Source organism: Diplodia seriata, assembly GCF_021436955.1.
Source record: "Diplodia seriata strain FDS-637 chromosome Unknown scaffold_11, whole genome shotgun sequence".
NCBI classification, from domain to species: Eukaryota; Fungi; Ascomycota; class Dothideomycetes; order Botryosphaeriales; family Botryosphaeriaceae; genus Diplodia; species Diplodia seriata.
This window is the reverse complement of record NW_027117318.1, coordinates 478,680-494,366: the sequence shown is the minus strand read 5'-3', so window position 1 is coordinate 494,366 and position 15,687 is coordinate 478,680. Positions and strand designations below refer to the sequence as shown.

At 57.5% G+C, this 15,687-nt stretch overlaps 6 protein-coding genes across 6 annotated transcripts; 5 read left to right on the top strand and 1 right to left on the bottom strand.

Annotated features, from left to right (window-relative positions):
* Positions 1–940: 940 nt before the first annotated feature.
* Positions 941–2,723, top strand: SLS55_009868 (uncharacterized protein; the record flags this gene model as incomplete). Its single annotated transcript, XM_066781262.1, has 4 exons — positions 941–1,104; positions 1,159–1,343; positions 1,394–1,743; positions 1,797–2,723. The coding sequence occupies 4 exons, from the start codon at positions 941–943 to the stop codon at positions 2,721–2,723; spliced, it is 1,626 nt and encodes a 541-aa protein (XP_066628264.1).
* A 1,451-nt stretch (positions 2,724–4,174) lies between these two features.
* SLS55_009867 (uncharacterized protein) lies at positions 4,175–5,110 on the top strand (the record flags this gene model as incomplete). The annotated part of the gene is made up of 2 exons (XM_066781261.1): positions 4,175–4,396; positions 4,496–5,110. 2 exons carry the CDS (start codon positions 4,175–4,177, stop codon positions 5,108–5,110), a joined length of 837 nt encoding a protein of 278 aa, XP_066628263.1.
* Positions 5,111–5,166: 56 nt separating this feature from the next.
* SLS55_009866 (uncharacterized protein) lies at positions 5,167–5,814 on the top strand (the record flags this gene model as incomplete). The annotated part of the gene is made up of 2 exons (XM_066781260.1): positions 5,167–5,199; positions 5,254–5,814. The coding sequence occupies 2 exons, from the start codon at positions 5,167–5,169 to the stop codon at positions 5,812–5,814; spliced, it is 594 nt and encodes a 197-aa protein (XP_066628262.1).
* A 1,130-nt stretch (positions 5,815–6,944) lies between these two features.
* Positions 6,945–7,683, bottom strand: SLS55_009865 (uncharacterized protein; the record flags this gene model as incomplete). Its single annotated transcript, XM_066781259.1, has 4 exons — positions 6,945–7,010; positions 7,068–7,283; positions 7,349–7,518; positions 7,572–7,683. The coding sequence occupies 4 exons, from the start codon at positions 7,681–7,683 to the stop codon at positions 6,945–6,947; spliced, it is 564 nt and encodes a 187-aa protein (XP_066628261.1).
* A 777-nt stretch (positions 7,684–8,460) lies between these two features.
* SLS55_009864 (uncharacterized protein) lies at positions 8,461–11,267 on the top strand (the record flags this gene model as incomplete). Its single annotated transcript, XM_066781258.1, has 5 exons — positions 8,461–8,474; positions 8,592–8,638; positions 8,693–10,689; positions 10,743–11,026; positions 11,204–11,267. The coding sequence occupies 5 exons, from the start codon at positions 8,461–8,463 to the stop codon at positions 11,265–11,267; spliced, it is 2,406 nt and encodes an 801-aa protein (XP_066628260.1).
* Positions 11,268–12,038: 771 nt separating this feature from the next.
* On the top strand, positions 12,039–15,469 carry SLS55_009863 (uncharacterized protein; the record flags this gene model as incomplete). Its single annotated transcript, XM_066781257.1, has 8 exons — positions 12,039–12,303; positions 12,357–12,586; positions 12,649–12,957; positions 13,013–13,682; positions 13,736–13,832; positions 13,884–14,367; positions 14,435–14,545; positions 14,597–15,469. The coding sequence occupies 8 exons, from the start codon at positions 12,039–12,041 to the stop codon at positions 15,467–15,469; spliced, it is 3,039 nt and encodes a 1,012-aa protein (XP_066628259.1).
* Positions 15,470–15,687: the final 218 nt, after the last annotated feature.

Genomic DNA, 15,687 nt, shown 5'->3' with positions numbered 1-15,687 from the left:
AGGTGCCCCGACAACAGGAGAAGAGGATACAATCAATACTTGTTTCGCCACTTTTAGGCAGATAGTGAGACACCTAGACTGTAAGGAGCCAACTAGCAATTCCCGCAGCGTCTGTTTCTGTCTGTCGAGGGAGAAAATTTTGAGTGCATTCTTCTAGGCGTGGAGCGGCTTGCACAGCCTCCCCCCTTGGTGAGCGCCCCAGGTCAGTTGGGGAATTGAGAGTGAACAGTGCTGACTAGCCATGAAAGACTAGACCGATGCGATGGCATCTGCGGCGCATCCGAAAGTCAAAGCTCCTTGGCCAAGCGATGGAATGGGCATTCGTAAGCAAAGTGCGCACAATTCCGTGGTGTTGGACTCAGCCAAGGTAGGGCTGCAGAGCACTTATTAGTATGGTGTGGGGGATCTGTAACATGGGGACGTGCAGCCACTCCGCAACAGCCACCGTGTCAGAGCATCCGCAGATCCCGGATCGGCACTGCAGTCCAAGAAGCTGGCCGTCTCCTCAGCGTCTCGAAGAGGGAATGACTTGGCGTAGGGAGCCGAAGAGCAGTACCGCGACCGTTCTGGCGTGCTGATCTGCCGCCCTGCCCATGATCGACGCCAATCACCCAGTTCCTGGTGGCACGTAGGGGTGCGCGACGGCGCCTGTATCAACGCGCTGCGTGCAGAGCACCCGGGTCAGGCCAGCATGATGGAGGACAAGAACGTTTGGTGTCTTCGACGTGTGTCACAAAAAGGGAGGGCAACAAGATGTGGGGCCGAGCACTACTACAATTAGGCGCTTCCGCCCGACTTCGTTCCTCGCCATCCGCACCTTACCTTCTTTTCTCCCCTCCCAAGATTTGTTCTCCAGTCTACAGGCAGGCACCTGTAGCTGCGCAAGTCGTTCTATCTTTGACTATTTTCTTTAATACCCGTTTCTTTAATCACAGACAACATGGGCTTTCTGAACGTGCTCGAAGACCGCCATCTGGGCCGACTGGACGTGCCCGGCACCGCGTTTCTCGACAACAGCAGCGGAAAGGAGTTCCCTTCGGAGAAGGACGAGGCTCTCAAGTACGGGACCGGCAGGCACGCGGATACCGTGCTCGTACCGCAGCCGTAAGTAAAACCTCGGAAGGACTGCGAAGCGGCATGGACTGATGACGGGCACAGCTCTGATGATCCAAACGACCCACTGAACTTCTCGCCGGCGAAGAAGTTGGTCATGACCACGATCGTTGCCTTTGGAGTCATCATCTTCTCCGCCGTCATTGCACCAATGCTGGCACCCGGACTTGTTGTCATTGCCGGAGAATTTAAGCGTCCGCTAATGGACGTGTCTCTCGCAACCGGATATCGTGAGTCTCTTGCCAAGAAGCCGCCCGGCCTGTAACTGACAGCGAGACAGAATCGCTGGTCGTGGGCTGCTCGCTCCCGCTGGTGTCGGCTGTGTCGCGGAAATGGGGCAAGCGTCCCGTCCTGCTGGTGTCTGCATTTCTCGGATTCGCCGGCTCGGTCCTGGGCGCTGCGTGGACCACGTTCGATGGTTTGATAGTTAGCAGGATCGTCCAGGGCGGCAGCGTGGCGGCGTTCGAGAGCGTTGCCATCTCGATGATCGGAGACATCTACTTCGTGCACGAGCGCGGCTTCTACATGGCGCTCATGCAGTTCCTCCTCGGCGCGACCTCGAACTTCACGGCCGTGATTGCGGGACCGATCACGGCGAACCTGGGCTGGGAGTACTTGTTCTACATGCTGGTGAGCAAGGTCCAGCCGCCACCCGACCCCCCCGATGCTGACGACATTGGCAGATTCCCTTCACCGGCATCGAGACCCTGATGCTGTTCTTCTTCGTTCCCGAGACGCAGTACATCCGCAACAAGAGGAGCGACCTGGGCGACACGGAGATGGTGGGCAAGGACGGCAGCGTCTTCGAGACAATCGAAATCGGTTCCACCATGGTGCCGCCCAAGAAGACGTTCAAGCAGCAGCTGGCCATCTTCACCGGCACCTATTCAAACGACAACTTCTTCCAGCTGCTCCTGACGCCGTTCGCCATCTGCACCAACCTGCCGGTGCTTTGGTCCGTCATCTCCAGCGGCGGCGCGGTGGCGCTGGTGGTGGTGCAGTCGATCATCCTGCCGCAGGTCTTCTCCGAGGCGCCGTACGGACTGAGTCCGACGGGCGTGGGTTTCCTGTCCATGGGGCCGTTCGTCGGCGGGCTGCTCTCGGCCGTGCTCATGGCGGCGATCGGCGACCCCCTGGTGCGATGGGCGTGCCGGAAGAACGGGGGCGTGTACGAGCCCGAGTACCGGCTGCTGAGCATGATCGGCGGCTTCCTGATGCCGCTGGGCGCGCTGCTCTTCGGATACCTCGCGCAGAACGGCGTCAGCTTCTGGGCGACGGCCAGCGCGCACGGCCTCGACGTCATCGGCGTCATCGTCGTGGCGACGTCGACGGCGGCGTACGGCGTGGATGCGTACAAGGAGATGGCGTCGGAGATATTCGTGCTGAGCGCGGCGTTCAAGGCCTTCGTCTTCTACAGCTTCAGCTACTTCGTCAACAACTGGACCGAGACGGCGGGCGTGGGCCAGGTCTTCTACACCCTGTCCATCATCACGACCGTCATCATTCTCACCACCCCCGCCGTCTTCGTCTGGGGCAAGATGTACCGCAGCTACTGGCACCGGGCGGACATCCTTGGCAAACTCCGTCTGCGTACGCACGCCGAGGAGTAGATGGGAGGAGGGAGCTTGATGTCGCTGGACGGCCAGGTTGGGATGGTTGGGACTACGTATTAATGAAATGTGAGCATGACTGCATTGGAGTTGTTGACTTGAGCATTGGATTCCGGTTTGCATTGAAATTGAGTGGAATGCCTCTAACTTGCCATGCAAGATTTCGGGGCTGAAACGGTCGAGATAGCGCAAACTTGGGGTTTTGAGGCGCTGTATGTCTAAAACAGCCGGCAAGTGACGGCTGCTAAATGCTTGGATTTGCCAGTGTCGACCGGAAACCAACGGCAACCAACGTTTGGCCAGTGGCTTGAAACGAGATGAGACGGCAAGAGGGTGTGCCTGAGTGATGTGATGCAGGGGCGGGAAGAAGGATCGGTGCAATCCCAGACACAGCATGTTAAGCTCTTCCCCACATCTGTCATCGAGTCGTAGCAATCCAGAGATGGCCGTTGCAAGACTATAAAGCAACAGTGTAGTACTGTGGGCGTGCTGCTTGGCACCGTCTCGGGGACTTGGGCCTTCGCGTCGAGGGCTTGGGCCGTCGTGTCGAGGGCGCTGTGGCTGCCGTCGCCGATCAGCGCATGGCTGGATCCCCACTCCTCAACCCACCTAAAAGCTTGTCCATGCTCTCCACAGGTCGCTCCTGCCAAATCTCAGGTACAAGGCTCCCGGGAGAGATTGAAAATGGTCGCTCACTTCGAACGAAGACTGACTATCGTTACTCACGTCGTTATGGAGCTGAGGCTGCTTGGGTAAAATCAGTGGCCTTGGTTCACGCTTTGGAAGCCACTATGGATTGTAGGATTCTCTGTCCGATTCGAATTGTAAAGCGGCATGATGGGGACTGTGGCTCCGCTAACGGCCATCTAGAAAATTCCGGTCGAAACCCGACAGCAGGCCTCGCTGAGAAGGTGAGGTGAGGTGACGAGACCGGACGAAATGAAGAAGATATTTCCTCGCTTCACCGGCAGTCCACTTGCTGGAAAAGGCGATCCGGTACAAATGACGCAAATGGCAGGACCAATCGCGGTGAAGCAAACCAAGTCGCGGCGGCACACGGCCCAAGAGCGGCCAACTAGCGCCCGTACGCAGATCAAACCGCTCGTTCTCGTATCGACTGCTCGGTGCATATCAGGACGGGCTCGGTGAGTCATCCGCCGGGAACGGAGCGCAGGTGCATCTGGAGGCACGGCGGGCGTATGGGAGAGGCACAATCGAAGCTGCAAAAGCCGAAATCGAATTGTATCGGCAACCCAAGCCGATGTCGCCGCCCACCGCCATGGCTCTCGTGCTATCAGTCCCCACCCGCCACTCGCTGCAGTTTCCACTCTCCTTTTTTAAAAAACGCACCGTCTCCGCACTCCTGCCCCGCTCCGTCCTGCGCTCCAGACTCGGTTTGAAATTGCTGCCTTTGTCTAGTCCCATAGCTTCCTCCACCCGCTCGTTTGACCATGGATATCGCCACCGTTCCCGAGCCCGAGCTGAATCGGGTCACCACCCAAAAAGCCGAGGACGAGAACTGCATCGAGCCCGTCCGGACAGTCAAAACACATCAGTCCGGGAACCTGCAGCGCACAGCCTCACGCCCGGCAAATGCGCTGCAGCGCTTCATCACGCCGTCGACCTACCGGGAAGAGCCCCCGCCCGACGGAGGTCTGAAGGCCTGGCTGCAGGTATGTTTGCTTCGAGCTGTGTCTGGGCAGGCTCCGTCTGAATCTCTCAATCTATAGCTACCTTGGCGCCCCGCTCCCTATAAAAACTAACGATCAAAGGTATTGGCTGGACACCTCACTCTGTTCTGCACCTGGGGATACCTGAACTCATGGGGTCTGTTCCAAGCCTACTACGTGTCCGAGTACAACCTGCCCGCCTCCACTGTGTCGTGGGTCGTCTCCATCCAGATCTTCATGATTAACCTGCTGGCCGGCTTCTCCGGCCGCCTCTTCGACGCTGGCCACTACCGCCCCACCGTCCTTTGCGGCATGATACTCGAGGTCATTGCCATCATGATGACCTCCGTCTGCAACCGCTTCTGGCAGGTCTTCCTGGCCCAGGGCGTGTGCGGCGGCCTGGGCATGGGCCTCGTTTGGTGTCCCACCATAAGCTTGATCTCCACCTACTTCGTGAAGCGCCGCGCCGTCGGCCTCGCCTTCTCGCTCGCCGGCTCCAGCACCGGCGGCGTCGTCTTCCCCGTGGTTTTCCAGCAGCTCATGCCGCATCTGGGCTTCGGCTGGACCGTCAGGGTCATGGGTTTCATCGTTCTGGGTCTGTATGCCGTCGTGCTCTCCCTGGCGCGCACTAGGATCAATCCAAGAGAGTCGGGTCCGTTCCTGGACCTCCAGTCTTTCAAAGAACCTTGCAAGTACTCCCACGCGCGCGAGCATTAAACCTGCATGCTAACCGATTCGCAGCTTATTCGCTTTTCACCGTAGGCACCTTCCTCATGCTATGGAGCGTCTACAATGCTTTCTTCTACGTAAGTAACCGCTTGAGCGTCTGCGGGAGAGCATGCGGTTGATTGGTCTCACAGGTGAACTCTTTTGCGCACGGAATCATCCACATTCCTTCCTCCAAGTCCTTGACACTGCTGTACCTCATGAACGGCGTCTCGGTGGCCGGCCGGATTCTCCCTGCTCTCTTCGCCGATCGCTTTTTCGGGTCCCTCAACACCTTCATCTTCTTGACCGCCATCGCCGGCATCGTCATGTTCTGCTGGACTGCGGTGGACAGTCTGACCGGACTGATGATCTGGGCCGCCTTCTACGGCTTCTTCGGCTCCGGGCTGCAAGGCCTTTTCGGTGCGGCGCTGGCAGGCTTGACCACGGACCTGAAGAAGATGGGCGTCCGAGTCGGCATGGTGATGAGCATCGGCAGCATCGCCGCGCTGACGGGTAGCCCGCTCGCCGGAGCACTGATCGAGTACAACCATGGGAGCTACCGGGGCATGCAGGTCTTCGGAGGAGCCTGCCTTGTCGGGGCCGCCTTTGTTAACACCCTGGCCGCACTGGCTGGAGCAGGTTACTTGCAGCGCCGCAAGCCCTCACAGCCCGAATTCGACGTATCAGCCACTCCAGAGGACGAGAAAAATTGAACACAAGCTGAAATTTCCAACTCCTTAAATCAATAGTACAGTTGTAGCGATCAATTGTGCCCGCAAATAGAATGACCGGGGTCTCTTCAGGGCGTTTGGAAACAGGTATCGGGAGAGAAGAAAATTGCACGCAGACAGGGGCTGGTTCGGCTTCCAATATTAATCGTTTAATTTATAGTAGACATACTGCTGGATTAGATTACCGTTCAACAGTTGTAAGCCCGGATACGCGTATGAGCTGTGGTGTTGATCTTCATCGTCATCTACAGACCTCGCAAACCGCCTTCGTCAGTCGCTCGTGTACAACGCCAATACCGCCGTCCCCTCCGTTCCGTTGGATGACCTTAAGCTCGCTATTGACACCTCTCGAGGATGTATCCTCGAGTCTCGATTATGGACCGAGTTTTATGTACCAGCCTTGAAAATGAGTGGTTACGTGGGCTTTCGGTACAATGATCCGGTTAAGTCGGCTCCGGTTACTATTACTGGCCACCGTTCTTATGAATGGCCAAAGCACAATTGAGCTTTCTGTTATTACTAAGCAGGTGTGATGATGGGGCAGCTCGATTCTTTTGTAGTAGGAGGAAGTTTTTGAGTGTTTATAGCCTAAATAAAGCTTACTTACTCTATCTCGACGTTGCTCGTAGTCCACCTCGTCGACGCCTACCAAGATGACTCAAGCAAGTTTGACCGAATCTTAACTCGTTCACATGGAGGTAAACTAACGCTCACCTAGTCGCACCTCTGCGGCGCGGAACTCTGTGGCAACCCAGAACATGTTGTTATTGTATCGATGAGTAGCGACCTTCAGAGAAAAGCCTGCCATAGCACCACGGCGGGTGAGAAAAGAAATTGCACACCCCCATGTACCTTCCACACAGATTCCGAAACAAAATATTTGGGTAGATAGTTGAATATAAGATCCAGATGCAAATGCATGAATTTAAAACTTACATTTATATCCGGACCTTGCATTCAACCACCTACCCTATGTAGGATTGTTCTATAAGGCAGATGAATTCTGGTTTCTGTGCAAGTGCACACTGCTGGACTAGATCCTGCCCTGAGAATTTGGGGGGCGATGTACCACGTGCTCTTGGGCGAACCAATGCGACGGGGTGGCGACAGAATTATTCGGACTTGTCAGTCTTGTCGAGGTCTTTGAAGGACCAGTTGTTGAGGTAGCCGAAGCCAGCCTTGGGCACGGTTAGCAAGACGTGCACGGTGGCACTCAAACTCTAGTCGAAACTTACGCTCAGGTAGGTGGCGAAGCTCAGCCATGCAAGGTAGGGAGCCATGAGCCAGGCGCTTGTCTGGTCAACCTGGCTCCAGGTGTAAGCGAGGCAGCCGACAGTGCCGGTCAAAGCAACGATGTCAACAGTGGCGGCAAGAGGACGACCAAAGCCAAAGAAGAGAGGCATCCAAAGCAAGTTCAAGCCAAGCTGGATGGTGTAGAGAGTCGCGCCTTGCTGCATTGAACGCAGTTGAGTCAGCAGGATGTTGGATACAAGCCAGAAGAGCATGGAGAGACTACCTTCGCCGCATCAGCCTTGACGGGGTCGAGCGAGGTCAGGCCAGCGGCCCAGGCCCGATAGGAGGCATAGCCCATGCCGGCATAGAGCAGAGTCCAGACAGGGCCGAAGAGCCACGCGGGCGGACGGCCCTTTGGTCGCTTCAGTTTGTCATACGTGCTGTCCGTCTGGGCTGGAGCGGGATCAGCGGCTGGCCGCGGCGGGGGCAGCAGATGTGCGACATACGACGTGTGAGGTAGCCAATTCCGGCGCCGGCAACAACGGGCAGCAGGATGGCGGCGGCGGGCCGCTCGAAGACGGCGGCGGGCAGGGTCAGCGCGGGGACGAAGGTTGTCATGCTGGGCTGGTTAAGTTTGCGGTGGTGATGAGACGGCGGTGGTTTGCGGACGCCGGTGACGTGAGTGTTTGCGCCGGGGGCCAATGGCCGGTTGCTTGTTTGAGCAAAGCGCCGGGACTGCCCTGGCCCTGGCGGCGCAGGCGCGCAATGTTGCCAGCACCCGGCACCCAGCACGGGGCTGCGCGCCAAGAGCGGGCGTAGCGCAGTGCAGTGCAGCCGCAGCCGGTGCCAGCCTTTCCCCGGCCGGGACCCCGATCGTCGCGCGCGACCTCTCCTTCACACCCCATCAACACCCACTCCACTCTCCTCACTCCCGCAGCTGCTCCGCCTGCCGTGTGAGCTGCCATCCGTGAGTGTCGCCATCTGCACCCTTCGACTGGCGTCCTCCGCTGTCGAGAATTGTTGGTTTCCTCTGCCTTCTTCTCCGCTTCTCCCTTGCCCGCGTCGTCTCTCCGCCTCCACCCACGTCGCCTTCTTCATTCCTTCCTTCCATCCAATCCATCTTTGTTGCCGCGCTGCCACGCGCCCGCGCCTTTTGTCCATCATCTTCCGAACCCCTCTTGGCCCGTCTTTCCTTGACCCAATTTCAGACGTACTTCTCTAACCCGGGCCATGTTGGCAAACAGCTCCGACGATTGCTCTGGGCCTGCAACCAAACGCCGTCCCCTGATGGATGCGTTTGGCTGACCGCTCCTGCTGACGATTTGAACCCTTGCTTCCCGCCGTCTATTGCCATCACTCCAGACCCGCCCAGCCTTGCGACACGCCATAGCCGCCATGGACACTTACGGGTACGTCGCCACGGAACCGGAAGCTGGACTCCCACACCCACCGCCGTCAGTTGTCAATGCTCTCTACTAGCTTTTCCCCTCCACCCCCACGTGCAATCGCTGACAGTCCGGACACAGTCGGGATGAGCGTCCTGCGACCGACTCTTATCGCCGAAGATCGCCTGGTACGTGCACATGGCATTTGGCTGTAGGCTCTCCGCTCATTCTGCTTTTCATAGGTGCCTCGGAAAGACGCGGACGCCCGGCTCGCGAGCGGTCTCGCTCTCCTAAGGTCATAGACCGTTACCAGCCTGATCGCTCTGGTAGAGACGACTACTACCGGGGTCGCGATGATCTACACCGCCGACGCTCGTCCCCTCCACCTGTGCAACCGGGCATCGATCGATACGTTCCCGGCCAGGATCCCACTCCGGCTCTCATGACCAATCCTCTCCCGAACCCCTTGACACTCGACTACCAGGTTGGCTTCAACTGGTTCGCCGAATGGTGGAGGATGGAGCAGCTCGTCAAGGAAGAGAAAGAGCGCCAGGCCAACGGTGGTCGCCGTCCGGAGCGTCTCAAGGGCGAACGTGAGGCTCGAGAAGAGCGCGGCCAAGAACGCGAGAAGATTCAGTCTGCATACGATTCCTACAAAGAGAAGCTTCAGGTGCAGATGGCTCGGACATTCGTTCAGCAGCACAAGGGCGAAGAATGGTTCAAGGAGCGCTATGACCCCGAGGTAAGAGAGGGTTTTCGCCAACTTCTCAGCGATTTCCGCCGTGGCATCTATAGCCAGTGGGAACAAGACTTAGACGCTGGTCGTTTCGACGAATTCACCCTGGAAGGCATCTACAAGAGCGAAAGCAATGGTGCCGGCGGCGTTGTAGAAAAGGAGGAGGGAGAAACCACCGCCGCAAACGAAGTCTTGGGCGTTGGCGATCTCCTGCCTTCCAAGGGCGGAGATATGCGAGATGAGGCTGCGCTTCAACCCACTCTCCTTATCAAGACTATCGCGCCGACTGTGAGCAGAGCAAAGATGGAGGCTTTCTGCAAGGAGCATCTTGGTGAGAATGAAGGCGGCTTCAAGTGGCTGAGTCTGAGTGACCCGAATCCACTCAAGAAGTGCCACCGCATTGGCTGGGTCATTCTGAACCCCGGTGCGGAACAAGCGTCGAAGGACGAGCGCGGCGATGGACGCGAGGAGGAAGGTGAGGAATTTGACATGGCACGGTCTGAAGCCGATGTGCCTACTGTTTCGACTGCTGAGAAGGCACTTGCCGAGATCAACGGAAAGACGATTCAGGATGAAGTACGCGGCGATTTCACGTGCCATGTAGGAATCCACGAGCCTCCTGCTGCCCCACGCAAAAAGGCATTGTGGGATCTCTTCTCAGCCCCTGAACGCGTTGAGCGGGATCTCCAACTGGCAATGCGACTAGTGTCTAGGCTGGACGAAGAGCTAGGTCCTGAGAACAACAGCTTGAGCAAGATTGAGGAGAGGGTTGAGATGCTTGTGAGCCAAGGCGCCCTGCAGCCCCCGGTCACGGCGCCCAGTGCAAAGAAGGAGAAGAAGGAGGAAGATGAAGAGCTCGAGGAGGGAGAGGAGGACGTCAACATGGAGGACGAGGAGGAAGGAGCGTATGACGAGGAAGTTGACGACGAGGAGCTGCTTGTCAAGAAAAAGAAGCTTGATCTCCTGGTGGAATACCTCCGTCGTGTCTTCAGTTTCTGCTTCTTCTGCGTCTTCGAGAGTGATTCGGTCCATGAGCTCACTCGCAAGTGCCCGGGCGGTCACCTGCGCCGCCCCCGATCCAGCTTGACCACGGCTGCCAAGACGGTTGCCAAAGCCAGTGCCGCAGGGCAGGCATTTCCGCTTAAAAAGCAGGAATCCACTACGGAAGAGGAGTCAGCAGGATCACCGAGCCAGGATAGAAAGACGTTCAAGACCAGCGGCAAGAACCAACAACAACTCCAGCGGGCGTTCAACTGGGTCAAGACGTACGAGGATAAGCTGCTGCAGATCCTCGAACCCGAGAACGTGGACCTGAAGAAGTTGGGTGGCAAGCCGGTGGAAGAGGCGATGGAAGACGAACTCATCAAGTACGTCAAGCAGGAAGACGAGGCGAAGTACAGGTGCAAGGTTCCCGAGTGCACCAAGCTCTTCAAGGGCCAGCCCTTCTGGAGGAAACACGTGGAGAAGAGGCATCCTGAATTCTACGAGAAAGTTCAGGCCGAGGTTAGTCCGCGCTGTGATCGAGGTAGCATGCCTTGTCGCTAACCGAAGGATAGGTTGAAATGGTGAACCGCTATGTGCTGGACCCCGCGCACATTGCTCCCTCGCGCAGCGATGCAAACAGCAACGGCCACTTCCCTCTGCACAACAACGTGCCGACAGGCACGCCGCGCGGATTCAACCTGGCAAGCATGCCGTTTGGATTCCCTGGAATGGCACCAAACCAGGCAGCATTCTCGGCGCTGTTCGGGCAACAGGGCATGGCCAACGGCTACGGCGCATTCGGCGACGACGACCGGCACGCGGCCGGGCCGATGCGGCGGGGAAACGCGGGGTCTCGGTACGGCAGCCGGGCAGCGGGCCCCTACGATCGACAGCAAAAGGACACGCGCAACATGCGGTGGAACGGCGGGTCTGGCCGGCTGACGCCGCCGCGGGGAGGCAATGGGCGGGCCGGGGCAGGCGCTCGCTATACAGACGGAGGCGCAGTGGGCCCGCGCGAGGCGGTGCAGGGAAGGAGCCTCAAGAGCTACGAGGACCTGGATGCGGCAGGCGGCAGCGTCGGCGAGCTCAACTACTGAGGGCTTGGCGCTTGCGGAGAGGCGTCGGGCACTCGGGGCGGCGATCTGGGGCGTCAACGGCGACAGGGTTCTTTAATTCAGTGTTCTAGCTTAGGTCTCAGTTACAGGCGGGCAAAAGGGCGGCCGGCTCTGGGTAGCAGTATAATGCAAATGCACATTTGAAGCAGCGCGGCGTTTGCTGGTGCTGGGCGGTTGGCGGCGCCAAGCTTTGCGGTTGTGGAGATCGTCGGCCGGCGTGGGCGACGGGCTTGGGCAGGTGGACTGCGGCGCTGACGTCCGCGCGTGACGGCGGCGCAGGCAGTTGAGCGCGACGCTGCCAACGGGCTTGGGCGGCCTGGCCCTAGGACTGGGTGGGCTTGGAGCTTGCGTACTCAATTAGCCCACACAGCCTCAGGCTGCACGCCGCGCCGCCCGGGCGCTGTGCCGGTGACCCGTCGTCATCGCAAACACCCGCCCAGACCTGCTCCTGCGCTCTCTCGCAGCCCGCCGCCCGCTCATTCCTCACCACCTCGCCCTCTTTACGCGCCGTGGCTCGCCTCCCGACCGCGCCTCCGTCTCCCGCGGCCGCTGACCCGTGCTGACCCGTTCCGCTCGCTCGTTTGCGCCGCTCTCTTTGTTGTTGACCGCAGCAGCCTCCGACCCACAGATCGCTGCGCTGCCCTTGAGCCTGCGACACGAGCCGCTGCCCGAGTCCCTGCAGCAGAGCTGTTCTTAAAATACCAGGAAGCGCCCGCAGTCCTCGCCCTCCATTGTGCCTCCTGTTCTCCCACCATGGTTGACCAGACGTCGCCTGCGGACCCCGCCAATGGGCCCCCAAGAATCGAAGCCACTTCCCCCGCCGAATTTCCCAAGCCCAGCCGTAGCGACACGGTCGACACCTCCGACGATGTTTTCTTCGAAGCGCCCGAGGGCCAGGACGCATCCCCGCAGATGGAGCGCCTTGGGCTTGCGAGGTCGGCTGCATCCTACATGTCCAAGCTATCGACGAATTCGGTTCCCCCTGCTGGGTCCATTCTCACGGGCAAGCAAGAGCACTGTAGGCGTCACCCCGCACTGTACTGTCGCGCTGCCATGCTAAACTGGCTGCAGATCTGAAACGCGAACTTGTTTCCCAACAAACTAGATTCGAGATCACCGAGCTGTCGTCACCCACCGCCCTCCAGAGATTCGGCGCCCCCTTCAGATCCGACGCCGGCGAGGTATCTCCTAGAGATTCGGAGCTTCCGCTGCTGCGATACATGTTCGTGCACCATGTTCGGAATTTCCCGTTCCTTGATCAGGCCAGGGAGAAGGAGTTCTGGCAGGACAAGCTACAAGTGGTCAGTTCGAAGTAGCCGTGTTGGTGCTCGTCGAGTGCTGACGTCAATGCAACGCTGCGTAGTTCCTCGAGTCTTTTGCGAACAAGCACATTTCTGGTTCTGAGGATCGGCTGGAGGAGACCAAGCGTAGGAAGCTTGCCGCGAAGGCTGAGAAGCTTGTGGAGCTCATGATGGTCTCGGGCATTCCTACTGCGTCTGGTTATGAGGAGAGGATACGCTTCTCCGAGATGGAGGTGGTGGATAGAGGTGCGAACGAGAATGGATTGGTGGTCAACAAGCCCCAAGGCCATCCCATCAATGGTTGGGACGTCAATGTTGCAGGAGTGCGCACCATCTCAGTCAAGCGGCATGTCCGTTACCATACCCACGCTGTAAGTCCAATCAACGTTCATGGTTGACTTGCGCCTTACCAACAACTCACTCTAGGAATACATCCTGCGCGTTCAACGACATGACCAACCCGATGTCTACGTGGGGCGGAAGTGGTCCGATTTTGTTGATCTGCACAAGAGAATCAGACTGGAGCTCCCAGGCAAAGTCCTTCCTCCGCTTCCTAGACGAAACAAGAAGAATTCATACCTCAGCGCCGGCGCCGACGACGATGGGGATTCAGATTCACTGTCTTCTGTGTCTACCCAAGATGTCCAAAGTGCTCCTTACGGCGGTGATAATGCACCAGACAATAGCAGCGGAGGTGGTGGCGGCCTGCGGAGCTACCTTCCTTTACCAGGAGCCGGCCACAGACGCAATGCTTCCAAATCGTCTCTTTCAAGCTCGCCTTCGCGCAGACCTTCGGGCGAGGCCTTCTTCCAGCGACAACACGTCCTTTACAGAGAAGAGCAACGCGTGTCTCTCAGAGCGTTCCTCCGCACTTTCCTTAAGAATGAGACGATTGCCAACTCGAAAGCCATGTCCGAGTTCCTCACCGGGAACGTCGTCACCCTGAACGAGGAAGAGATGGATGATATTGAGCGGCGCAAAGAGATGGACGAGAAGCGTGTAGAGGAGCAGAGGAAGTTCTATGAGATCGCCCGTGCAAGAGCCGCCGAGCTCGATGTGCACATGGAAAAGTTTAGGAGGGAGATTGTGGAAGCCAGTGGGTATTGTGGATCCTTTGGAATGCTTATGCACACTAACAGTTGGCTGTAGACGGATTGTCGCACTTGTTCCAGGAGATTCGCGTCAAGAACAAGATTTCAGAGCTCAAGCCGGAGTACCAGAAATTCGCCGAATGGTGCAGGATAGAGTGCGTGCCGTGCTCTCACCTGCAACTACCTCAACGCTAACAGACGTGTAGGGTGGCTGCCACCATCTACCATCTTTTCCTTGCCGAGGACAACTCCCCCGACCTGTTCGCTCAACTGAAGAGAATCCATTCAATGGTTCCTTACACCGTCATGAAGAATGTCATTCGCATCGCCAACCCTGCTGCTGTAATGAGCGGAGTGTTGGATCTGTTTCTAGCACAGCCGTTCGGATCACGGTCGTTGCTGCAACGCATTTTCGGCATGGCCATCAACGACGGAGTCAACGCCGTTCAGAAGACAATCGACAACTTGAGTTCCACCAAGATCAAAGACCCAGTGCTCTGCGAGAAGATCAAGGCGTACACCAACACCGACGAGTCCGTCAAGGGACTCATACGTGAAGAGGCAGAAATGGAGCAGGTTGACATCCTCGTGGCCATTCTCCGATCTGACTTCTTCGAGCCAACGCTTTCTGAGGAGCAAATCGGAGCGATTTTCAACGCATACGTAGCGTGGAACAATGCAGTGGAGAATGTGAGAGCACACATGCGTGCCAAAGGCCGGGATAAAACAAGGGTTAGAGGCTGACTTGATTTAATAGGTTGATGCGGAAATGCGCCAAGGGGCGGAGCAATTCGCACATCTCAAGCAGCTCCTCAAGCTCAGCCTGCGACAAAGAGACAAGAAGATGATGCTTGAGATTATCGAAGAGGTAGGCGTTTACTGAAATGCGTCTGGTTGAGATGGCGCTAACACATAATAGCCGACGACGCTGCAACTGTTCCGCGATCTGTTTACGATCTTCTACGAGCCTCTCGTTCGAGTGTACAAGTCTGCAAACGTCTACAGTAGTATCACAGATTTCGCCATCTTCGTGGACGACATAATTCGTACGGTGGAAGCAGCCCAGCGCGCCGACATCTCCGCCGACCCCAATCAGACTGTGCAGGCGTTCATCGACCTCTGCGCTAGACACGAAGATAACCTCTATAAGTTCATCCACGAGGTCCACATCCACGACAATGGATTATTCGACCAGCTCATGGGTTGGATCGAAGGCATTCTAGAGTTCCTCCGGCATGGCCCTCCTGGAGGAGGAAAGCTCGACATGAATGGACTGTTCCAAGCGGGTCTTGATTCCGGCATGATCGACAGGCGAGTTGCCGTCCGAGAGATCAATTCCTTGATCAAATGGCAGACAGCTCGCAAGAAGTGGCATTCAGACAAGACAAGGCAAAAGATGGCACAGGGAGGCGACGACGCTGGAGAGATGGTCGGCATGGGCATCGCAGGTTTCACGAGCAGCGATTTTGGTCTGCATGCGGTAAGTCATCTCGCAAACATTGGTCACGCGATCAATAAAATACTGTGGGATCTTGATCGGCTAACGGCGGCAATTTCGATTGGGCAGGACGACCTTGTGGATCTCAATATCGAAGAGGACGACGACGATCCGGACTCGCTCGACGAGTCGGACGACGACTCGGATCCGATAGTCGCCGAGCGTCATCGCCGACTCAGGAAGAGGGAGCAGCTGAAGAGCACGGCGGGTGAACCGCAGAAGCCGCCAATCACCGAGCTCAGGAAGCTCCATCCATCGTTCCTCAGCATGCTTCGCGACGTCCTTGCAGAGTAAGCTGACGTTTTTTTCGCTTCTGTATCACATTTCGGGATCTGGGTCATCACTCGGGGGATCAAAAGACAAGCGGGGAATAATTTTGGGGAGGCGTTTGGCCCGGATTCGTAACGCTCTGATGAGCACTTTTGGGAGGGGTAGTGTGTAGCTTGGAACCGCGTTACCGGGTAAAGGGTTTGAGGTAACTCAATAAGGGATTGATCCGGTGGCTGCCTGGG